This window comes from Erpetoichthys calabaricus, chromosome 8 (assembly GCF_900747795.2).
Source record: "Erpetoichthys calabaricus chromosome 8, fErpCal1.3, whole genome shotgun sequence".
In the NCBI taxonomy this organism is placed as follows: Eukaryota; Metazoa; Chordata; class Cladistia; order Polypteriformes; family Polypteridae; genus Erpetoichthys; species Erpetoichthys calabaricus.
In genome coordinates, this window is record NC_041401.2 from 5,057,508 (window position 1) to 5,083,884 (window position 26,377).

The window sequence follows — 26,377 nt, forward strand, 5'->3', positions numbered from 1 at the left end:
TGAGGCCTCACCAGTGTGTTATAAAGCTTGAACAGAACCTCCTGTGACTTGTACTCCACATTTCAAGGCACTATATAACCTGACATTCTGTTAGCCTTCTTAATGGCTACTGAACACTGTTGGGAAGTCGATAGCTTAGAGTCCACTATGACTCCTAAATCCTTCTCATAAGGTGGGCTCTCAGTTTCCAGACCTCCCATTGTGTATTCAAACCTCACATATTTACTTCCTACGTGTAACACTTTACGTTTACTGACATTAAATGTCACAGGCCACAAATCTGCTGAGTTGCCTCGAATCCTTGCATATTGTAATCTCTTTAGACAGCCAACGAAAGGGGTCATTTTGCTTTGACTTCTCACTACATCCATAAATGGCTAACACAGTACAACACCCAAGTACTACAGACATGTAGGAAGTAAAAATGTGAGGTTTGAATACACAGAGGGAGGTCTGAAAATCGAGAGTCCACCTCATGAGAAGGATTTAGGAGTCGTAGTGGACTCGACACTCTCAACTGCCATACATTGTACTCCGTTCTTGCTAAATGAATATTAGCCTGAAGAGGTCTATTAATTTTTTACTTCTAAACCACTTAAAGGTTTTCCAATGTTGTTATTTGTCCTGGTGTCCATATAAACACAGGGAACTCCAGTTTCTGTATTACATCTTGCCTGAAGTAGTTGCCTCAAAAGCTTGCATATTGTAATCATTTTAATGTTAGCCAATAAAAGGTGTTATTTTGCGTGACTTGTCACTACTTCCTACATGTACTTCTTTACATTTATTTACTGACATTGTCATCTGCCACAAATTCGCCCAAACCTTTATGCTGTCCAAGTCTTCAATCAGCCTACTTGCTCTTCTCTGAACCTTCTCTTGTGTTGTTATGTCCTTTTTGCAGCCTGCAGGCCAAAACTTCACCCAGACCTCCAGATGAGGCCTCACCAGTGTGTTATAAAGCTCGACACACACAGTCAGAAAACTACACATGATAATTTACAAAAATGACATGCAAAAATATTCAACAAAACCAAAAAGTGATTCCCTTACTAGATACAATTCAAAATAATTCCACATTACAGTAGTTTTGACCAATTGGATTTTAATTCTTTAAGAGTTTTCCTAAGCAGCCACCAATTGATGAGGAGGTACAAATGACAAAGGAACCAGCAGCTCCCCAATTCCATGCAAATGTCTGGACCATCGATCTCCACTCCAAAGTGGAAAAAAGTTTTTAGAAAGGTGTGAGAATTCATTACAAATCGCTTCAAAACTGCAAGCTCTCATTCACAGAAGTTTTCCGACCTATAAATTTATCTGTCTATCTACACTACTGGTCAAAAGTTTTTCCAGGTCTTCTTCAAATGTCATCAGCAGAAATGCAATGAATGACCTAAGATGGTGAAAAGGTAAGCAGGAAAGTGCCGGAAGGTTAGCAAAAAACTGGGAAAAACAAGGAAATCTCAGAATATTACAAATGGGCCTCATTCAGGCCCGTTGTGACAACGTACAGATGTTCTGCAGCAATTCAAGTTAATGAAGCCTTGAAAGTTGAAGCAAACAATTTGCACGGGTGTCCCAAGTTGTGTTGATTACTTAAAAACCCTCAGTCTGTCTTAAAGCAGAGTTGGAGCAGACTACTGTGTTAGTACACCCTCTGAAGTACAATTTGGACAATATTACACTATAGAATGGCAAGAAATGGCAATTAACAAATGAAATGAGTGCGTTATTACCTTTAGAGGTGTAGGCCTTTCATTTAGAGGAATTGCAAACAAAAAAAGTGCCAGTGGGCACAGTGGTGTTCTGCACAATCCAAAGGCTATTGAAAACAGGAAGAAACTCTGATAGGACGAGATCTGGCAGAACCAAGGTAACCCACCCAATCAGAAGACAAGTTTCTGAGGGTCACCGCAGGCACCTCACAGCACAAAGAGCATCAAGCACAGCTTCACAGTGGCAATTGGAAACTGGAAGAAACTCTGATAGGACGAGATCAGGCAGAGCCAAAGTCACCAGCCAATCAGAAGATGAGTTTCTGAGGGTCACCACAGGCACCTCACAGGACAACAGTGTCAAGCACAGCTTAACAGTGCAGGATGACAAAAGCGAGTGTCACCGTCTACTGTGAAGAGGAGATTTTGTGCTGCAGGTTTAACAGGGAGAGTGGCAGGAAGAAAGCCATTCCTTAGCGGACACAACAGGGCCTTGAAATACCAACTGTGGACTACTGCAGACTGGCAGAAAGTATTATGGACTGATGAATTCAAATCTAGGATCTTCAGTTCTTCATGCAGGGTGTTTGTACGCCGTCGACTTGGTGGCAGAATGATCTCTCAGTTTTTTGTCAAACATGGAGGAGGTAGAGTTGGTGACCTGCACAGAATGACTGGCATTCTCAATCCAAAGGGTTACCACATTTTGACTGTTAGATTGGCAAAAAGTGTGGGCTACTTTGATGAATCCAAAATTTGAAAAAAGTTTTGGACACTTAATGATTCCCTCACTTGCTGTTTTATTTGCCATTGTGCATTTGTCCTATGCCTTGATTTCATGAAACATTAAGACATTAAACTGCATGCATTTCCATAAAAACTGAGGTGCTCTAAAACTTTTGACCAGCTGTATCCATAGAAGTGCTTCCCGGGTGTAATCGCGTGACACTGCCAAGACTCCCTGGTCTGGCATAAAAGAAACTGCTTGATCTCATCGCAGAGGTCAGAGTCGGGAAAGGAGGAGGTCAGCACTGGAATGGAAGGACTGGAAGCTGAGGAAGTTATTATAAAGAAGACGCCTGTGAGGGTACAGCCTCTGAATAAAAACCCTTCAATTTCAAACCTGCGACTCTGGTCATGGAATTGAGTTGGGGATTTCAGGCCCAATGGCATCCCCTGTTAGTCACAGCAGTTAACATGTTGGATTGCATTTAGTTTTGGAACAAATAATCTTCCTTCCATAGAAGCCACTTTGGCAATAATTCCAGCTTCGAGGCTTCCTGGGGTAAGTCTCTACAAGCTTTGCACCCCTGATTTGGCAATTTTACTCCTTTTTTCCTCTCTAGCACCGTAAAGACGACTGACCAAACGGTGATTATAAATCAGTGTGGAGTGAGAGTGAGTGAGTGTGGATGTGCACACGCAGGCCCTCACATGGACGGGGACCTCATTAAGGGTCATTTCCTGCTTTGCTCCCAGTGCTGCCGGGATAGGCTCTAGCAACCCTGCAAGGGGCAGAATTAAGACATCGGTGTTTCTGCATTAATTTATTGTCATTCATTCTTAGGTCAATGAACAGATTTCTATTATTTGGAAACTTTTTGAAATTCTTAAATCAATAAAAAAAATTAAAATAAACACCTGACATCCCAGCCAAAAGGCAGCACTGCTGTGAAACGCACTAATTACACACTCTGAAGCCCAAACGCAATTTAAAAAAATAAAATAAAGTAAAATCACAGCCATCCCCCACTGTGACCGATGAAGGTAAACGTCTGCAGGGAAATTTAATTGTTATATACAGAATACAAATTAAAAAAAAAAAAACCACACACAACACACGGCCTACTTGCCAAGACACAAGAATATTAGCATAAAAGAAAAGAGATGCTCAAGTGTGCTTTTATCTGGAGTTCAACTCAGTATTATTTTGGTCACAATGTGTGCTACACACTAATTAGAGCATGACAGTCGACGTCAACCCTACAAGGACACTCAGGCACAAGGAGCCGACAAACTGTAAATTTATTAACAGCTAAATACGAGCGGAGCAGGAGATCCATTAATGGACGACACCAACGAGTTCTCTCGCAAACCGACTCCAGCGTATTCAGGGGTATTTATTAGTGAAATAAGAATTAAAAAATAGACGGAAGCGGCACAGAACAGAATAGATGTCACTTTCTGTTAAATAGTCGTTTTTTGGGTAACAATTTTTATTCAATTCATGTAAAATCACAAACATTTGAATGTCTTTCAATGATCAGGGCCTCGCTGCTAGGAAATTCCTATGCAAACTGTGACAATGGATTGCAACGAATTGTGCGAGATCTCACTTGATGAACGCAGACGAGTTACACTGCAGAAAAATGAAATCTAAGCAAGTGGGAAACTATTTATTTTATGACATTAAATCTTGTCTTCCTTATTGTAAGAATTATTGACTTATCAAAAAATGTCTATTTGCAATTATGTAGCAGACTTTAGAGCAGGGGGTCCACAACCTCGGCCCAGTGGTCCCCCTGTGGCTGCAGGTTTTTGTTCCAACCAGATTCCTAATCAGTGACAACACCTGATTGCACTGACCTCATTTAATTAGCTGGGATTATTTTTCTTTTATTCTACATTCAGAAAAGCACAGCAGCATGATTTTTACATTTATAAAGACATTTAGAAATATTTCTGCTTTTGCTAGAGACTGAAATGCTTAACTCTCTTTTATTGATTTCATTCTATTTTGCACTTTCTCTGTGCAGTTTTTCCCCCTTCGTCGTATGTTAATAACGACAATTAAAAATGAGCAGAGCAGACAGCCAGGCGAACTACACGGAATAATCAAAGGCTACAAGTACTTTAGCATCAGACCCGCTAATTAGTAAATAATGGATTAATGCAGGGGTAGGCAACGTCAGTCCTGGAGAGCCGCAGTGGTTGCAGGTTTTTGTTCTAACCCAGTTTCTTAATGAGCAATCAATTATTGCTGATGAAACACTTATTGCTTAAGTGATAGTTTGATGCTTCATTTTAGTGGTCTCGCTTGTTAAGTCTCCCCGCCCTTAATTGCTTATTTCAATCTTAAACAGCTGCATTCAGTGTGTTAATGGCTCCTTATTTAGTAATAAGATGTAAAAGACAAAGCAGCCAGAAGTTCTCCATCTAGCTGCTATGAGGTTTACAGTTCTGCTGCTAATGACTGATAACTTTAAGTGATGGGCAATGGATGAGTGGAAATTAACAATAAATTGATGCTTTTGTCAGGAAACCAAAGCCCTGACACAACTAGGCCGGAGTTGCTCAACCAGTCCAATGCAGTTGCAACCACTAACCACAGTTTCCCAGCAAAACACTTGAGTCTACAAGAGTGGTCAGCCCAAGGAGCGACGCAGCGAAAACAGGCAGCTCTCTCCAAAGAGGAAAAGGCTGCCATGAGGTAAGGGGACTGGGAGTGTCATTATTATACCAGGCCACATGGACAACCCATTTATTAAAAAATAAACAAGAGGCTTACATTGAGACGTTAGAATCACTGGGCCTTGAATCTTGAAATTGGAGGTGTGGGCTACCCAGGGCAATGTAATCGGGTCTTGAGTCCTTCTAATTGGCAAGCAATGGGACAGGCATGCTACATGGCAGACAGGAAAAGAGCCATGGTGGCATCTGCTGAAAGTGAAGCAACTTGCAAAAGCCAATGACTTTACAGAAAGAAGAAGAAAAATGACAGCCTCACCTTCCATTGCATGCAGCCTGCTGGTACAAGTGAACTGCTAAGCGTGAGGCAAATTGCAGGAGCTGATTACGTGACAGGAGTAAAAAGAAAACGTGAAGTTCACGGGGTTGGCGTCTTTCTTACAGAAAACTGCATTGGCAAAATGATTGAGAAGGTGACATGGCTGCTGAGCGTGTAGCAAACTGCAGAAGCTAATTATGTGATAGGAAGAGGAGGAGGAAGAGAGCTATGGCATCTGCTTATTTACCAGCTTTAATAAACAGAATTACTACGGGATGAAACCAGCAGGATCTCCTCTTTAAAAGGAGGCCCTTTATTGTTATTGCAAGGTCATAAAGTCGACCAGACGGCCCAAAAATGAAGTCGATGTCAGAGGCTGTTAGACGTCTCTGTGCCCATCCTCAGTACATGAGCTACCAACTGAGTGACGGGCACGCGCTGGCATGGTGACCCCTGACAAAGTTTAGCTTCTGAGTCAAACACATGAAATCAATAACAAAGTTAAATTGTATGTCTGAGGGGGCTCATCATCATCATCATCAACAGTTTGACAGCCATTTTCTGGGGTTTACCCAGGCTGCCCGATTGCCAGCAAACTCCACACAAAATCTGATTCCTCCACTCTGCATCCTTAATAGTACAAAGATTCCATTTATTACTACAAGTGACGTGTATGGCCTGAGGGGACCTTGAGGTTTACAGATCAGGGTCAGGTGGCCCCTTAAGATGAAAGGAGCCTCACAGACAGACCAAAGCACAGAGTCCAACAGAGCAAGTGCAGAAGGGAAAGGCTGGCACCACGGGCACAACTGACCTAAAGTTTATGAATGTAGAGGGAAATAAATAAATAAGTAAATAAATCTGTAGACCACCCATGGTGAAAATGTCATTCCAAGCGCCGACTTCCTTTCAGGGAGCCCATTGTTTGTTAACAGCTCACTCCTGCCGTCCAGCCGGCTTGTTAGCACATTGAGGAAGGTCTGGCTGCCTTTTAAATGGGAGGCCGGTCTTCTTACATAATGTGCTTCCTTCCTGAACCTGCGAGGCGGCCTCCTCCGGGGAGTCTTTAATCAGCTCCAAAGGTATTCAAGTGGAGATGGCGCTTGCCTGCCCACAACTCAAAGACTGAAGTGTTTAAAAACAACGCGTTTTCCACATCAATCTGCACTCCGGCCACCAGACTGATAATGACGTCCACTGCTAGCACGTGAGGTACAACCCTGAGAACCCCTGCACTGTCCTGACACCACGGCACATGTGGGATTTCTTTTTATTTTCTTTTTCTAAACCCGCGGTTTGGGGTGGAGTGGTGGCCGTGAGGTTAGGGATCTGCACTGGCAATCGGAAGGTTGCCAGTTCAAATCCCGTAAACACTAAAAGTGACTCTACTTTGTTGGGCCCTTAAACTGCAATTGCTCCTTTCTGGGTTTGATGTTAATCTGCACCCAGCCCTGCATGTATGCCCTGCAGGGAAAAACCTGGGGGTTGGTGGCAGAATTGGCACTCAGGCCACCATAAAAAAACCTCCCACTGGTTCCATTCCGTCTGAACTGGTGTGGTGCTGAGGTGTCACCCATTGCATGGCTGAGCTTGGGTCCTAATCTGGGATCCTGAGTTGATTTGTCATGTGGTGGGTGCAGCAATGCGCTGTATCAGCGTCTGCTCCTAACCGCTAAACCTGCCTGCTGCTTTTCTTCTGCAGATCACCAGCTGTCACTTCGAGGGCAGAAGTGTGACGTGAAATTTCACTTTTCCCAAAGCAAAGGGGCCAGTCAAATATCCACCGAGTTAGTTTATTACTGAGTTCGGTGATAAAAAATAACCAGCAGCAAATCTCCAGATGAAATGTCCGGTGAAGACCTCAAACCAATGAGGGTCAAGTAAAATAATAGCAAATTAAGAGAAATACCTGGAGCATACAGGCCGATTTCTGTCCATCCAGCAATAACGGATCTGCAAGGCGGAAAGGATTTAAAATTGGGACCAGAAGAAGAAACGCAAGTCAGCGAGTGCCACTACGTGCACACACACATCGTCAGGTTAAGCTGGATAACCCGTTTATGGCAGAAACTTCACTCTTTAATAATCCGCATTGAGGTACGTGGGGAATCTTCACGAGTTCTCATTTAGCAAAACGTAACGATGTCGTTAAAAAGCACAAATAAAACAAAAGAGTCACGTCAACATCGGCAACCGTGACGCTGAAAATATGCGTGATGGCTGTGATTATTTTCCTGTGTTTTATTAACTTAGTCAAGGTGTCACTTTATTTATAGGTTTCTGTCACCGTATTGTACGCCGCTCACTCTTTTCTGCTAGGCTGTTCGAGTGAGCCCTACAAACAGGGCTGTCGTAACGCATGGGCATGCTGGGTAGTTGCCTGGGGACCCCATGCTTATCTATGTATGTTGTGTACTTGCTGTGTGGTTGTGTAGGTAGGGCCCCCAGTGCTGAATTTGCCCGGGGGTCCTATAATGATGTTAAGACGGCCCTGCTTACAGCTTGATACGTGCGCTTCTCGCCTTACACTCACGGCTGCTGGGAAAATAATAACGCAGGTATGTTTACTTCAATAAGATACAGTGAGGTCCATAAATATTTGGACAGAGACAACTTTCTTCTCATTTTGGTTCTGTACATTACCACAATGAATTTGAAATGAAACAACTCCGACGCAGTTGAAGTGCAGACTTTCAGCTTTAATTCAGTGGGGTGAACAAAACGATTGATGCTTTAGTTGCCTCACATTTTTATGCAATCAAGACGACGATGATTGTGTTTTTCGACATTAACAGATTTGTTCATAATGCACTGTTAATCGGCAATATGACACTGAACTGCTGAGGCGGCTGTGGGGAATCATCAGGGGAAGAAAACGACCGGAGCAGAGAGCATTTTGCACCATGACGGCACACCTGCACACACCCCATGTTGTCAGCTGTCACCAGTAAGGTGGGCTACTGAGCCCCCAAACCCAACACCACTCCAGGTTCAAATAAAGGAATTTTAATCTGCAGAGTTTAAATATAACAATGGTTACACCCAATATACAGATTTAAATAGTCACTCTCTCACTCTTTCTTATCTCCTCCAGTGAGTGTCACCCGCTGTCTCCCGACTCGGACTCATCTAAGATATGGTGGTGGGCTCCTTTTAAGCTGGACCCGGGAGTCCCTTCAGTGGCACCTCATGGCTTGTTGGAAACACTTCTGAGTCATACAGAACCCAGGGAGGACCTCCCCGGGAAGCACCCTCTATCATCACCCAAGGACCCCTACAGGGCTGTGCTACTGAACCCCCAAATCCCATGTAGCCCTGCGTGTGTCCAAACTGGGACAACTTGTGAGGAACGACGCCACCTATTAATATGGGGGATGAACTGCTCTCGGATTCAAGCTCTCACCAGTGAATTCTTCCTTCCAGCTTCTCACCCAGGAGAGTAATTATAAGGCATCCCGGCCGGGTAGTGTCCACAATCTGGACAACCTTCCTGGCTGGGATGCCCATCCACCCCCCCTGGGCACTTACACAGTCAAAAACAATGGGGCTATCACTTCACACTTCCGACATTTACCAGTTTGCACTCTTCGTGATTGTGTTTTTGTTTCCAAAATTAAAATTGAGACTGAAGGGAAGACGTTTTGCTACTGGGGAAGAAATCCAAGGGTCTCTGGACACGGTGACAAAAGACGAGTACAGGAAATGTTAACAGGAATGGAAGACAAGCAGAGTGGATGTGAAGGCAAAGATCTTGGCGGTGACTACAAGGGGATTGCTCTAAGATGTATAATTTATTTATTTATTTATTTTTTAACAACTCAGGAACTTTTGGGTCCCCCCTCATACACAACAAGATGAGGATCAGCACTGTCTACTACAGGCCAGGCCTCATTTCCGCTCACATATCAACAGTTCCAGCCGCCCGTATGCTACACCAGATGTCCAGCTCACCTCAACCAATAACGTGCACACATCCCTCACCCCTCAATCGTAAAAATGCACCACCCCCAAAAACCCCACCCCCCCCACCCCTCCCCCCGCTCGGTAAAGCATGCTTACCGTTTGGTTTTCTGGGAAGTCCATTTTCAGCAGCTTGTGAGCACATTCTTCAAAGTCCAAACTGTCAGAAACAAAGAAAAATAAATAATGAGCACTGTATGATCAGAAGAAGACACGAAATGCAGAGCCTGAGTGAGGTCACATCTAGACTGGCAATCACTTTACGAGGGTGGCCAGAAATGTTGGTGGAGATGATGGTCCAGGTCCCTGGTTACTGCCAGGAGCCTCTTGAGCCGCCGGAAACCGTCGATAAAGGATAAGAGCTGGGCAAATAAGGACACACACAGACAGACAGCAATGGGTTGGGGCTTTTATTAATACCAAACAATAAAATGCCCAAAAGTGCAGTGGTCACAATCTTCAAGAAATAAATAATCCATAAAAACAAGGTGCCAAGTGGAGGTTAAAAATGTCCAATAAAAAACGAGGTTAAAGTTCCAGGCAGCATCTATCTAAATCTATATAAAAACCAAATACCACTGACTCACTCATCACGAAACCTCCTCCACCACGAGGACTTGGGACTTGACATTTGGAATGTAGGTTACCCTTGGCCCATAGGTGCTCGCTAAGAAACGGTTTTAAAAATTTCGTGGTCCAAGCGCCAAATCTATATATATAATTCACTAAGCCGACAGAACAGGCAAGACAACCATGGGATACGCACGATATAACCACGCCCACCAACTCACACAGACCCGCCCACCAATGCTAAGATGATGGGATACGCCGACAACTCACAGAGCCACGTCTGCCGACAACACAGAGCCATGCCCACCAACTCTAAGACCATGGGACGAGAACGCCTGTGCCCACCTGACTGTTACCAGCGTGTCAAACCATCGCAGCTTTTAACTCACAAACTGCAACAACTCAACAAACAAGGACACCCTGTCTCTCGAGGCATTCACACTGCTGGAAGACAACCATGGGATACGCAAAAAATAGCCATGTCAGTCAACTCACAAAGCCCAGCCCACCAACTCGAGCACACGTCCACCCACGCTCTCAAGGCATTCAGAGTGCGTGCTCATGTGCCCAGACGCAACAACTCACCAACTCGCTTTCGTCTCTGCTACAGTACACATGCACCACTGAGCCACGTTGACTTTTCATTATTCTTTTCAATTTCGGCAGGATTTCTATATTTAATTCACCAAGTCGTCCGACCGTGGGATACGAACGACAGAGCACCGCCCAACAACTCGAACTGATAGAGTGACACGCCAACCAACTCTAAGAGCATGGGACGAGAACGCCAGAACCTGCCCGCCTGATTGTTACCAGCGTTCACCACAATGTCCTGGAGTGTAAAGCCATCACAACTGCTAACTCACAAACTGCAACAATTCACCAAACACCGCATCAGACGCTTTCTATATCTAAGAAGATATATAGATACTCATTATTCCCTGGCACGCGTCCACCCACGCTCTCACGGCATTCACAGTGCCTGCTCATGTGCCCGGACGCAACAACTCGCCACACACAAATTTTGCTTAATTTGACTCAACACGGGAAACCTCACCCGGCCCGGACACGGAGAGGATTGACAGATTGATAGCTCTTTCTCGATTCTCTGGGTGGTGGTGCATGGCCGTTCTTATTTGTCTGGTTAATTCCGAAAACGAATGAGACTCCCTACTGCTAAATAGTTACGCGATCGCCAACCAGTCGGCGTCCAACTTCTAAGAGGGACAAGTGGCTTTCAGCCACGTGAGATTGAGCATTAACAGGTCTGTGATGCCCTTGGATGTCCGGTACTGCACGCGCGCTACACTGAATGGATCAACGTGTGTCTACCCGGTGCTGTGGGTAAGCCGTTGAACCCCATTCGTGACGGAGACCGGGGCTTGCAATTGTTCCCCACGAACGAGGAATTCCCAGTAAGTGCGGGTCATACGCTCGCACTGATTACGTCCCTGCCCTTTGTACACACCCCCTTCATTACTACCATGGTCGGGCGACTTGGTGGATTATATATAGAAAAGCAGCCGGAACTGCAAAGAACAATGAAAAGACAACGTGGCTCAGAGGTGCATGTGGACTGTAGCAGAGACGAAAGCATTGGGGGCGAGCACACGAGCAGGCAGTGCGTACTGAACGATTATTGTATGTTGGTTCGGAGCGTGCATTGTTGCAATGTTACTTTTCTTGGTGGTTTATTAAATTACGGATTTTTCAAATGTTCATTTTTTTCCCTGTGCTTAAAAATCATTAAAAAAGCGGCGTGATTATGCGGCATATGCTACGCCGCAGGTTGGCTAGTTTCTTATAGTTATTTAGACCCGTTTGTATGTCTGTCCGCTTTACACGAGAGAACTACTTAACGGATTTAGCTTGGGTTTTTTCTATAATTTGCCTGAACATTCCATTTATCACACTATGGATTCAGAACTTTCTTTTAAATCGTTCACAGACAGTTAAAGTACGGGACACTTTTTCAATAGCCATTCATTCAAACATAGGAAGTCCACAGGGGTGTGTGTCTTATCACCATTACTGTTTACTGTGTACACAAGTGACCTGAGACAGAGCAATGGCCACTGCTCCATTATTAAGTATGCGGATGACACCATGATCATAGGACGCATATCTGGGGAGGATGAAAGCCACCATCTAAATCAAGTGGACTGGACGGTAAACTGGTGCAATAAAAACTCTCTCACTCTGAACGTAAAAAAAGACCAAAGAAATGATATTTGATTTTAAGAGACAGAAATCTGTATGTTCACCTATTGTAGTTCTGGGAGAGGAGGTAGAAATAGTGAATGAATATAAATACTTAGGAACTTACCTAGATAACAATCTTAACTGGAATACAAATATAAAAAAATTATTCTCTAAATGAAACCAGCGCTTATTTCTCCTCCATAAACTCAAACTATTTAAAGTAGACAAGGACCTCATGTTGTCCTTCTATCGTAGTATGATCCAGTCCGTGATCACTTTCAGTTTCATTGCCTGGTTTAATAGTCTGACAAACCAAAACTCAAAAAAGCTCCAGCAGATTACGAAGTATGCAGCTAAAGTTATTGGGGCTGATGTAGATGATTTGACTGGTGTGTGTCAGAGGGCAATGCTAAAGAAACTGGAAATCATCTCAACTGATGACAGACATCCATTACATGTAGAACTAAAGTTCAGTAGATCAGGAAGGAGAGTCGCTTTGAAAACTCACACAAATCGCTCCAGAAACTCCTTTCTTCCTAGTGCCATACGACTTTTCAATAAGAAATAGTGGAGATAATGATTAAGGTTTTGATATATATCCTGTAACCTTTTCTTTTTTTGGTGTAAATATATTATCTAACTGCCTTACCTTAACCTTTCTTGTCTCTATTTGTCTGTTTTATTTCATTCTGTCTGTTATTAGATGCAACTGAGAACATGTTTTCTTGTGTAAACATGACTAAATAAAGAAACCTTAAACCTTCCACTAATTTTGTGAGTTTCTCATCGTGCAAAGTATTGTAGTTCGCTTGTGGTACCGATTTATTAGCACGAATACGAGATAGACTCATTGGGCTGGTTTGCCTCGAGGTGTAACCTTAACTCCGCTTAGTTACCGAACAAGAGAACTACTTAATAGATTTAGATCTTTTTTTTCTATAATTTACTTGAACATTCCGGTTGATTTTGCAACTTCTCTAATTGCGCTAAGAATCATAGTTCACTTGCAGGAGTGATATATTCTTGTTAATCCGAGGCCGAGGGGAGGGCGGAAGAGTGACGTCAGGAGTAGAGAGCTAGGTGGGGCCTCCTCACTGTTCTGTTTCACTACTACGGGGGCAAAGCCACAGGGAATGGCTAGTAATCCATAAAAACAAGGTGCCAAGTGAAGGTTAAAAATGTCCAATAAAAAACGAGGTTAAAATCCGAAAACTCAATCAGCCCCAGCGCCTCCTTCCTAAAAACTGACGTCTCGGCAGCCAGAGGAAATGTCCACCAGCCTTAATGTGCCTCGGGTCACTTTGCTCCTCGGCCTTACATCGAGTACGTCTTTAAATATAAAAGAGGGTGGTGGACAGCAGGAGTTCAGGGCACTTCACACCCCAGCCTGGTGTTACTCTGAACAATCTAATGGAGAGGATGGATGGACTTGTTGGGCTCAGTGGCCTGTTCTCGTCGTAGCTTTTCTAATGTTCTAATGCCGTGAAATATGCAGAAGGAATGGGATATTTTGGCAGGTTGTTAACTAAGATGGGAACTTTTATTTAAATCGCAAACCAGGCCTTGGTGTTCAGTCCATTTAAAAACATATTAAACGATTTACTGTTAACACCGCACTTTATAACAGTCTCAATGCTAACATTTGCAATTCTCATATAGGAATGCAGGAGTAGACCCCAAGATTGACAGAAGCAAATACTTTAAATATGAAACATGTGAATTTCAGGGACCGTTTCAGGCGTCATCATCCTCTTCCTGGCATTAGGTCAAGTATGACTGAATGTTATACCTCCTGTGCTTGTCCTCGAGTGCTTCAAGGGGGTTAGTGAGAACAATCTTAACAAAAGCAGCAAGCTCGCCAATCCCATTCACTTCATTTCTCCTAAACAACGGCACTGCATTTCATGTTCATGGTGGGTCTCATCTTTCCCATGACATACAGTATCTTAAGTACATATTGGGCCTCCAACAACTGTGACAAGAACAGGCCATTCAGCCCAACAAGATCACCACTTAATTCCTCCAAAATAAACATCAAGTCGAGTTTTGAAGGTTCCTAAAGTCCGACTGACCACCACACTACATGGTCACTTACTCCTCAAGTCTGTGCTTCCTTTGAATTGAGAAAAGCTTTCTAACAGTTTTGTGTAAATTTCTTGTTGGACTCATCTTAAAGTCACAGTCTCGATAATGGATTATAAGACAGGGCACCGTTTGTTACGGAACGAAGACTCCAAGTAAAACGTAGAAAACTCCAGCACCTACATATATATTTACATATACAGTCGACCCTTGATATACGACCGGCCTGACATGCGAACAACTTGGTTTACGACCTAAATTGTTTTTGTTTTGAGTTACGACCCGAATGCGGTCACGTGTATCCGCTTGCGCGATTGTAAACAAACAGCCGAGAGCATTTGTAAGTGTCAGTCGGAGACCAGATACGTGTGTTTGTGGACATAATTTCGGTCAGCGCAGTGATTTATATAATTTATTTCGATAATTGCTAAGGAAGGAAGCGAAGGTAACGAAGGTAAAGAAAGCGATCACAATCGAAACGAAGAAGGAAATTGTGTGGAAATATGAGAGTGGAGTTCGTGTGACCGATCTCACTAATATGTACAGCATGTCGAAATCCACCATCTCGACAATTTTACAAAGAAAAGATTTGTATAAAGAGGCTCCTTCCAAACAATAACCACCTTCCATTTCATTCTCCTTCTCCTTCCTTCCTGCAAGCCAAAGATGTCAACTTAAATGGTGAGTACAGTATGGAATTGTTGTTTCTGGTAGGCTAGGCACTTTTTATAACTGTTTGGTTAGTACATTAGAAAAATTACTGGTGTTTTTGGTAAATTATGCACATTATACAACCCTTTTTTATTAGAAAAAGTTAAGTAAATGTTGCTGTTGGAGGTTCGGAACGCATTAAGGGCATTTCCATTATTTCTTATGGGAAAAATAGTCTTGACTTACAACCAACTTGAGTTACAACTTGCCCTCGCGAATGAATTCAGTTCTCACAGAATTATTAAGGAGAAGACTGAGCAACACCTGGCAAGGACAGGACAGTCAGCACGGGGTCAGAAGAAGAAGGTCGTGTTTTACCAAAACGCTGGAATTCTATGAGGAGGCAACAAAAGGACACGACCAGAGTGGAGCAGATGATATTATTGATGTGGACTTTCAGAAAGCATTTGATACGGTGCCACATGAGAGGGTGGGCATCAAACTAAAAGAAGTGGCAGTTCAGGGTGTGGTGTGTAGGCGGGTGCAGAATTGGCTCAGACACAGGAAGCAGAAGATGATGGTATAAGGCAGTGCTTCTCAAACTGTGGGGCGGGCCACCCTAGGGGGGGCGCGAAGATGTGAAAAAAAAGAAGAGTCGAAAATATGAAAAATACATCTATTGAAACCAAAACAAATTAACTTAAACTACACTCTGATGCTAGAAAAATAAATATAGAGTTAGACAAACGGCGATAAAAGTTAAGTAGGTATAATAAAATATACATCTATGATATATCATTAATTAAAAAAGAACAAATTGGTATTAGTGGGCTCTTTTCAAAAAAACGTTAGGGGGGGGCGCGATTAAAACGGTTATGAAAACTCGGGTCACAAATACTTCAAGGTTGAGAAACGCTGGTATAAGGAACCTCATGAGAATTGGCCGATGTTAAGAGTAGTGACCAGCAGGGGGCAGTGCTAGGGCCGCTGCTATTTTTAATATATAGAAATGATTTAGATAGGAATATAAGGAACAAGCTGGTTAAGTTTGCAGATGATACCAAGGGTAAGCATATAGGAGGGGATGTAGTTCTATGATTCACGTCCAACCGACCTCCAGACGGTTTTCCAGGAAAGCCCCAAGCCCAGTCTGGTTATTTTTGTGTCTCTCCTCGTATGCATAAAAACAACAAAAAAGGGTCAAAGCTGGGAGATCAGAAAATAAAAACCAAAGTGTGAGAGCCAAACTCACAGTCAAAAGGTAGAGGCAACGAGGTCAAAGCCGAACGAAACTCGCGAGTAACACATAAGCAAAGGTTTTTATTTTGAAGGTTTTTCGGTATTCGCCGATCGGGTATGGAAGAGAACACCCAGCTGACCTTTTATCCTGTGGCACCAATTACAAACAGGTCACGACCTCTAAGGCCACGCCCCTAACGACTAGTGCTGCAGCTACTGATTATTTAAGCAGTCGAGTATTGGATCGACTCACTCCATCGATTAATCGGATGAGAAATACTTTTGCTTTATTAAAGAGCGATAGTAAATATACAAAAGAGAAAATAAGACCGGTCTCTTAAAATGAACAGCTAATTGTTTTACTTTTTAGAACAATGAACACTTTAATTACTTAAATTGCATACAACAATATTATCTGTCAAAACTAAACCCACTTAGTGCATGTAACTGCCATATTACATTCCAGCATGTAAAAAAAAAAAATTGTATGAAATGAAAAAAATAAATATAAAAAAAATACATTAATTTCAAAGTATTTGTTGTGATGTGAGATTTTACATATAACTTGATGAATATTTTGTACTGTATATCTTTATTTGTAATTTAGACAAAGCAATGTAATTTAGTGGCATTTGAATTCTGGTAGGATTGTACCCCCAGGACGAGGTAGACATGGGGTGTATGATAATAATAATTTTAATAATAATCTTTTTTTTTTAATAATTTTTTGCATTTATATAGCGCTTTTCTCACTACTCAAAGCGCTCAGCAATTGCAGGTTAAGGGCCTTGCTGAAGGGCCCAACAGAGCAGAGTCCCCTTTTGGCATTTACGGGATTCGAACCGGCAACCTTCCGATTGCCATTGCAGATCCCTAGCCTTAGAGCCACCACTCCACCTGATAAACATGGTAACAACATGAAAGAAACTGAGCCTTTAAAAACATGTGACTGCAGCGTTTCATTTTCTGGAACAAAACTCAACAAACTTTGGGGCATCACAATTAGCCACCATATAGATTGACGTTCTTAACTAGACATTACATATAACTAATTAATTAACGTCCATTCTTCTCTAGCCTTCATCTCAACTCGCAATCATACTGATTTACGTTAAATGCTAACGTTAATGTTACCTTGTGTCAGGTCCACTCTGCGGACTGTTGTGTAGACTGGATGCTTTCTGCCGAGATGCTGAAGCGTTGACGGGTTTGGCTAGTTCGGTTTTACAATATGTACTCTGCACAGAGTTCTCGTTCATTTTGTTTTATCTTTTCTTGAAACGATTCTCAACTTTGGATGCTTTCTGTCAAATTTCTCTGGCCTGTTTCTTAATGTCTTCCCCCTTGCTATTTTCTCTATCGTTCTCCATTTTGTAACCTGCGCCATTAAAACACATCTTCTTCACGTCACATGTCTGCACTGTAAGTGTGTTGTGTGACAGTAATAATTGTCTGTGTGAAACACAGTGAGCTCACGGAGTTGTAGTTATTTGGATTAAGCAAAGCTTCGAAATAGTATTGATTTGAACGCAAATAGCATTGATGTTTTTTAGTAATCGAGTTACTCACTTAGTCGCTTGAGAGCCCCGAACAGACCCTCCATTGACTTAGAGAAGATCACAGCATTGTTGGCAAAGTCAAGATCAGTGAATCACTCTGCACTAACAGATGCCCCACAGGCACTGGACTCCACGACCTTGCCCACCACCCAAGTCCATTGCATTGAACAGAGTGGGATCAATAACAGACCCCTGACGAACCCCAGAATTAACTGGGAAAAATGCAGAGGGTCTGTCTCCACTCAGCACAGCACCAGTGTATAGGTCGGCCATGATATCCAGCGAACCCTCAGGATGTCCCACAGGGCAACTCGATCAACTGAGTCAAACACTTTATGAAATTCGACAAAGGCTGCTAAGAGACACTGCCGATATTCACGTTAACTGTGGTTTACAATAAGAAGAGTCGCCTATATTGTCAATATTTACAATGGAGGTGCTGTAAGGATACTTGGAAGAGTAAATCCTGGGTCACTGGGCTGATGTTAGGCGACCTCACGCAGCTGAACAATTTTAACCCGGACTGTGACCTCCGAGACGTTCTCATGTAGGAAAACAATTATTGCATTCTGAACTTCAGCTGAACTTTCCATTTAAGTGTCTCTGGTGCTTCAAGCCTCTTGTGGTAAACAAAATCAATTATGAAATCTGTCATCAAGCTCTTACTGGCTTTCCTTTTTAACTTTTGTTTGGAACGTTCCTCAGTAAATGAGTGCTAAATGTCCCTTTCAGATCCCAGTGCTGATATTCTTCAAGCGACCACATAACAGGAAAGGGGATGGAGATGAGGATATAGGAGGGCCGGCTTTGCCACCTACAGGTGAAGAAGGGGGACACGGGAGCATTCGGCCGTAGCAAGACATTTTTGGAAGAGGCAGCAGGGCCGCTTCCTCCTGAGATAAGAGACGGTGTGGGGGTCCACACATTAATCAGGGCACCTACTGTAGCTATAGGGATACAAAAGCTATTGAATGAATTAGGAAACTGGAATTTCAATTTCTGCTGGAACTCACAGCATTAAACAAAAAAATCAAGTCCTAATCATACACTCTATGACACCCCCAGATGATGGAGTTCAGGTATTTCAATGCTAACAGGTGCATCAACTCAGAGCCATGCAGTCTCTACTGACAAACAAGAGACCATACTAAAGAGCTCAGTGACCATAAATGAGGCACCATTACAGGCTGCCACCTTTGCCCAGTAGTCAGTACCTGAAATTTCTGCTCTGCTAGATCTGTCCTGGCCAACTGGAAGTGCCATTATTGTGACGTGGAGGCATCGAGGGGCAACAGCAGCCCAGCCACAAAGCGGTCAAGCCCACATAAACTCCTTACTAAAAACTAACTGCAGATTACTCAGGACACCAGACATGGCCAAAAGGTTCAGCTTCCAACAGGACAAAGCAAAGGTGATTGTGAAACACACACATACAAGTACGGCGAGAGTCTCGCTGTAAGCAGAACTTCAAAGTAACTATTTGAAAATTGTGTGCCTAATGCAGCAGGATGTAAGGACAGGTCTTTCGGGCAGGGCTTCTGCTTGATTAAAGCAGGCCTCAGTCGTCACTTTCAGGAAGAGGCCATGAGTGATTAGAGCAGGTGGACTGAGCCCAGCTAGGAAAAAAAAGAAGAGCGCAGTCCATATACAGTATAACACAGACTCATGATGGTAGTTACCAATAGCCGGCAAGCTGCATTAAAAGCTCACTGAATGTGCAAAATGTGTGAATAGTTGAAGGTGAGGAACTTTCTAGAAGCTGCCAGCAAGAAGAATGCCGCCTGTACTCCACCAAAATGGATGTGCAATCATCAGCATTCCTCACTGAAAAATTGGACGATGACCACAATGCTCCACTGGCCGCTTCACTTAGCCTGGTCATGGACGAAAATATGATTAGACCTCAATGTATACTGGGAGTGAAGGCTGCATTTTAAAGTAAGTTAAATCTGTGTGTGTGTGTGTGTGTATATATATATATATATATATATATATATATATATATATATATATATATATATATATATATATACACACAGTTAGGTCCATAAATATTTGGACAGAGACAACTTTCTTCTCATTTTGGTTCTGTACATTACCACAATGAATTTTAAATGAAACAACTCAGATGTAGTTGAAGTGCAGACTTTCAGCTTTAATTCAGTGGGGTGAACAAAACGATAACATAAAAATGTGAGGCAACTAAAGCATTTTGTGAACACAATCCCTTCATTTCAGGGGCTCAAAAGTAATTGGACAATTGACTCTTTGGCTATTTCATGGGCAGGTGTGGGCAAGTCCGTCGTTATGTCCTTATCAATTAAGCAGATAAAAGGCCTGGAGTTGATTTGAGGTGTGGTGCTTGCATGTGGAAGATTTTGCTGTTAACAGACAACATGCGGTCAAAGGAGCTCTCCATGCAGGTGAAAGAAGCCATCCTTAAGCTGCGAAAACAGAAAAAACCCATCTGAGAAATTGCTCCAATATTACGAGTGGCAAAATCTACAGTTTGGTCCATCCTGAGAAAGAAAGCAAGCACTGGTGAACTCGGCAACGCAAAAAGGCCTGGACGTCCACGTAAGACAACAGTGGTGTATGATCGCAGAATCATTTCCATGGTGAAGAGAAACACCTTCACAACAGCCAAGCAAGTGAACAACACTCTCCAGGGCGTAGGCGGGCGTATCGATATCCAAGTCTACCATAAAGAGAAGACTGCATGAAAGGAAATCCAGAGGGTGCACTGCAAGGTGCAAGCCACTCATAAGCCTCAAGAATAGAAAGACTAGATTGGACTTTGCTAAAGAACATCTAAAAAAGCCAGCACAGTTCTGGAAAAACATTCTTTGGACAGATGAAACCAAGATCAACCTCTACCAGAATGATGGCAAGAAACAAGTATGGAGAAGGCGTGGAACAGCTCATTATCCAAAGCATAGCACATCATCTGTAAAACACGGTGGAGGGAGGCAGTGTGATGGCTGCCAGTGGCACTGGGACACTCGTGTTTATTGATGATGTGACACAGGACAGACATGAATTCTGAGGTATTCAGAGACATACTGTCTGCTCAAATCCAGCTAAATACAGCAGTCAAATTGAGTCATGATACAGATGGACAATGACCCAAAACATACAGCCAAAGCAACCCAGGAGTTTATTAAAGCAAAGAAGTGGAAAATTCTTGAATGGCCAAGTCAGTCACCTGATCTTAACCCAACTGAGCAGACATTTCACTTGTTGAAGACTAAACTTCAGACAGAAAGGCCCACAAACAAACAGCAACTGAAAGCCGCTGCAGTAAAGGCCTGGCAGAGCATTAAAAAGGAGGAAACCCAACATCTGGTGATGTCCAGGAGTTCAAGACTTCAGGCTGTCATTGCCAGCAAAGGGTTTTCAACCAAGTATTAGAAATGAACATTTGATTTCCAGTTATTTAATTTGTCCAATTACTTTTGAGCCCCTGAAATGAAAGGATTGTGTTCAAAAAATGCTTTAGTTGCCTCACATTTTTATGCAATCGTTTTGTTCACCCCACTGAATTAAAGCTGAAAGTCTGCACTTCAACTGCATCGGAGTTGTTTCATTTAAAATTCATTGTGGTAATGTACAGAACAAAAATTAGAAGAAAGTTGTCTCTGTCCAAATATTTATGGACCTGTGTATATGTATATATATATATATATATATATATATATATATATATATATATATAACTGTGTAAATTATATATATATTAAGGTATATTATATACCATAGATAGATAGATAGATAGATAGATAGATAGATAGATAGATAGATAGATAGATAGATATGAAAGGCACTATATGATAGATAGACAGATATCTAAACTCTTTTGGGGTTCCCCTCAATGGGATGACACGGCGAAGAGCACCCCGAAGCGTGATTGCCAAATCTGTGGAAGACAGCTTATCAGTCGGCGGGGCAACCACAGGCTTCCAGCGCTATAGCAGCTCGCTGCAAAAACAAATCCGAAAAGATTGTGGTGGCATTATAAGTGCCTGCTGTCGATGGGTGATGCAGGGAACAGGATTACTTGGCCACTAACCTGGCATGACCCTGCCTGACTGACTGTCTGTGTATAGGAGAGTGGCAGATCCCGCTATAATAAATAACCGTGCTGTTCCTATTTCAAGCTGAATAAAGCTGGTTTTGCTAAAGTACTGAGAATCAGCCTCATATCTTGGACTGCAAGACAGGGACTCACACGTCACAATATGTACATCTGAACCATATTTCTCTCATTTGATTATTTCCGCCATGGTTACTGAAGGGGTTTATATACACTGTGAACTGGACGCTGTATAGCGCCCGACCCAGCACAGACTTACACAGAGGCACGTGTAAAAGTACAAGAAGAGTATTTTTCTTCAGCTGGAGGTCATGTCTTCGCAGTGAACCCTCCAGCCATAACACAGTCCCAAGCACAGTAACACAAGTAACATCCCTTCTTCTAGCACCACCACTGCTCCCAGGCAACCTCGTCCTCTTCCTCCCGATTCTGGCCCCTGAGTGGTGGTTGCCGGTCCTTTGTATAACCCAGCCGGAAGTGCTCCAGGTACTTGATCACCTGTTCCTGATTGCACTTCCAGGCTGGGCTGTAGAGTTGTCCAGGCTCACTCCGGGATCCATGCAGCTGCCCCTGGCGGCCACCCCAGATCGCCACAGGGTTGTGGAGAACTCCATCTCCCATGGAACCCTGCGGGAAACTGAGGCACCATCATCAGCCAGGGAGGCTGCCACCAAGTGTCCCGGGGGAGGTACTGAGGAGCCCAAGGCTGCTCGCCCAGAACATAAGTAGAAGGGACATCCTGGCCAGGCATGGGACTTGGTCGCCCACCACAACACCTTCAAGTATGTCCTGGCAGGGAGCATGTGCCCCCTGCTGAAGACATTCGCTGGTTTGAATCCAGGTGTTTCATGGAGAGAGAGAAAAAAAAAAAAAAAAAGAGTGAAACACCATCCTTAACATGGTTTCAATTTTTTCTTAAAGTGGACGAGAAGCTCCCGGAAGATAAATGACCTCACAACCAGCAGCCGTCTCACTTCCACTTCAGAAGAGGTCATCCACCTGAAGCGAAGCCTGTTCAGGCCTGGCCACTACTTAGATGGGAAACCAACCAGGAAAGGCTTGGGTTGCTGCTGGAAAAGGTGTTAGTGATGTCAGCAGTTTGCACTTACCCAGTGGTCTGTACGTGGATCTCAATGCCCCAGTGCAGTGGCGAGGACACGGAGCTGTAAAAATGGTGCCATCCTTCAGATGAGACATAAAACTCAAGGTCCTGACTCTCTGTGGTCGTTAAAGATCCCTGAGCATCCTTAGTAAAGAGTAGAGTGTATCCTGATGTCCAGGCTAAATTGCCCACCACGGCCTGGTGATTCTGCCCCCTCTAATCATACCTGTCTCTCCCCACTTCACCTCCTGTGTGGTAAGTGGACTGGCACAAAAATGGCTGCCATCACATTATCCAGGAGAATACTGCACATTACCGGTGGTTGAAGTGGCTCCACACTCACAATGTAAAGCCCTCTGAGTAGTGAGAAAAGACTCAATATAAACATACAAAATTATTATTATTACTTCCAGCAGAAGTGACCTCAGCCACAACCCTACCAGTCTACCCAGTACCTAAAGAGCTGCCTTACCAGAAATCAACGTTCACCACTGGACCCGTTTTAGAAGAGGGTAGAGCTCTGACCCTAAACCATACGACTTGAACTCTCTCTGGAGTAACGGATTACGATTTTCCTGTTACTGACCATTTTTTTTTCTTCTTCAATTCAGGACATCTAATGGGGTCTCGAAGCGAAACCTGAACCCCCCTTTAGTGTGTTTTGTACGTTTTTACGTAACAAAGGAGTGGCTTGGGGACAACTCTAAGAACACACTTGAGTGACTCAGCCAACGTCCAGACTTGAACCCAATAACACCACCAACATTTATTTCCATATCACATTTTCATACAAATGGTGTCACTCAAGGTGGTTTACAAGATGAAGAAAGGAAAATGTACAAAAACAAAAATAAGATTAGGCAGTATTACACTTCTTCTTTCGGCTGCTCCCATTAGGGGTTGCCACAGCGGGTCATCTTGTTTCATCTCTTTCTGTCCTCGTCATCTTGTTCTGTCACACTCACCACCTGCATGTCCTCTCTTACCACATCCATAAACCTTCTCTTAGGTCTTCCTCTTCTCCTCTTACCTGGCAGCACTATCCTAAGCATTCTTCTCCTAATATACCCAGCATCTCTCCTCTGCACATGTCTAAACCAACGCAATCTCACCTCTCTGACTTTGTCTCCCAACCCTCCAACCTGAGCTGACCCTCTAATGTCCTCATTTCTAATCCTGTCCATCCTCGTCACACCCAATGCAAATCTTAGCATCTTTAACTCTGCCACCTCCAGCTCTGTCTCCTGTGCCACCGTCTCCAGCCTATATAATACATCTGGTCTCACTACTGTCCTGTAGACCTTCCCTTTCACTCTTGCTGATACCCATCTGTCACAAATCACTCTTCTCCACCCTGCCTGCACTCTCTTTTTCACCTCTCTTCCACAATCCCCATTACTCTGTACTAAATAATAAAAAATAAAGTTCAATGGCTGGGAGGACAGAACAATAAAAAAAAAAAAATCTCCAGACAGACTGGAGAAAAAAAAACCCAACAAAATCTGCAGGGGTTCCAAAGCTACAAGACCACCAAGCCTGGAGACCCTTAAAGTAGCTGACCACAACAATGACAATTCATTTCTTCTATAGCCCATAATCACACAAAGAAACCCTAAATGGGCTTTAAAAGACCCTGTTTTTATATTATATATATTTATAAACTCCCCCCAGTTAACTCCCTAAGAAGTAAAAAAAAAAAAACTACTGGAAGAAATTTTGGGAAAGGCAATTCCAAGGTAGGATGGCCGTGCAACGGGTGTCAAAAATGGGGTAAACACAAAACACACAAAACAGAAGACAAGTAATGCTCTTCACGGAACTCCATGGCCAGTCTATCACGGCCACCTCAGATATACAACACAACAGGACCAACAACTTTGTTCTTGCATGGCACTCCTCGCCAAGCGCGGGCACAGAGGGCCACAAGAACACCAACGTTCTCAATCAAACAGAGTCAAGGATTCTGAATGAGATATTTCTGTCTTTTATTTTTGATACATTTGCACAAATGTCTACAATCTGATTCTCACTTTGTCATTCTGGGATGTTGGGTGTTGCTTGATGAGGGGAAAAAATAAATTTAAATGATTTTAGCACAAAACTGCAACCTGTGAAAACACTGAAAGAGTCTGAACACTCTCTGAAGGCGCTGACTTTGGCTGGTAGCTTTACAAAAGGCGATTAACAAGCTCAAGATGCATCACAACGGTTTACTTGCATATCTTCTTATATTTTACAGGTGAAGCAAAGTCCTGTCTGGGGTCACTAGTGGGAACTCCACTAGCAGCATCAGAGACACCAAATGTAACTTCTACCTCTGACCATCAGTGTCTGCTGTCCATAACTGAAGGCCAAGTGAGGGGACAACTGAGGAAACGACACACACAGGAAAAGCTGCGGGACCAGATGGTGTCAGTCCTTCAGGTCTTAAGGCCTGTGCTGACCAGCTTTGTGGTGTCCTTTGTCACCTGTCCCATCTGTCCCTAAGGTTTTAGTGCCATAGCTGTGGAAAACATCCTGCATTGTTGCTGTTCCAAAGACGACAGGAGCCTCTTCACATTATTACTACAGACCAGTGGACCTTGTGTCTCACGTCATTAAGACCTTTGAGAGGCTGGTCCTAGACTATAAGGGTCCTCCTGTGGTAGACCACCTGGCCCCACCGCAGTTTGCCTAGCAGACAAAGACTGAAGTGGAGGATGCAATGATCTGTCTGCTCCACAAGGCTTATTCTCACCTGGAAAGTGCTGGCAGCACTGTGAGGATGAGGCCTTCAACACCACCCAGATTTCCCGGTGGGTTAAACTCATAGATATGAAGCTGGATGAGCCTGTGGTGTCCTGATGTTGGACTCTCTAACCACAGTTTGTGAGGCTCAGGGACTGCATGAGCCAACACTGGAGCACCACAAGAAACAGGCCTGTCATCTTTTCTTTTCATGTCACCTGCAGAAATTCTTGGAGGATTCTGAACGTATGGGGTGTACAGATAAGGGGGGGATGAGAAAGAGGAGAGGAGACAGCCAAATCAAAGAACTGCTTAGCAGTTTTCACTACACCAAAGACCCTCTATGTCCAGTCATGATTCAAGGAGTGGATGTGGAGGTGGTCCATTCCTACAAGTACTTGGGGGTGCACAGGTTGGACTGGTCCCAGAACACAAAGGACCTATATAAGAAAGGGCAGAACAGACTCTTTTTCCTTAGGAGACTGTGCTTCTTTTAATGTGCGAAGTGACATCCTTCACATCTTCTACGGTTCTGTGCTGGGCCAGTGACACTACTTCAAATGAAGCCCACGAAATGAAGAGGCTAATTAAAAGGGCAGGCTCAGTTATGGGGCACACTTTGGACACCCTGGATGTAAGCAGAGGAGGAATTAAAACCAAACGGAGTACCACTATGAACAATGCTACACATTCTCTCTGTGACACACCAACACTGAGGACTTTTAGCCAATGATTTATTCAGCAGAG

The 26,377-nt window shown here is 43.4% G+C and overlaps 1 protein-coding gene across 2 annotated transcripts in view; it reads right to left on the reverse strand.

The window, feature by feature from the left end:
• The window catches only part of cwc22 (CWC22 spliceosome associated protein homolog), a 279,770-nt gene that overhangs the window by 57,993 nt on the left and 195,400 nt on the right, over nt 1-26,377 (reverse strand). For both annotated transcript variants that reach the window (XM_051930614.1, XM_028806203.2), the window contains exon 15: nt 9,505-9,565. In XM_051930614.1, the coding sequence (XP_051786574.1) occupies nt 9,505-9,565 (61 nt within the window). The remainder of the gene's footprint in view (nt 1-9,504; nt 9,566-26,377) is intronic.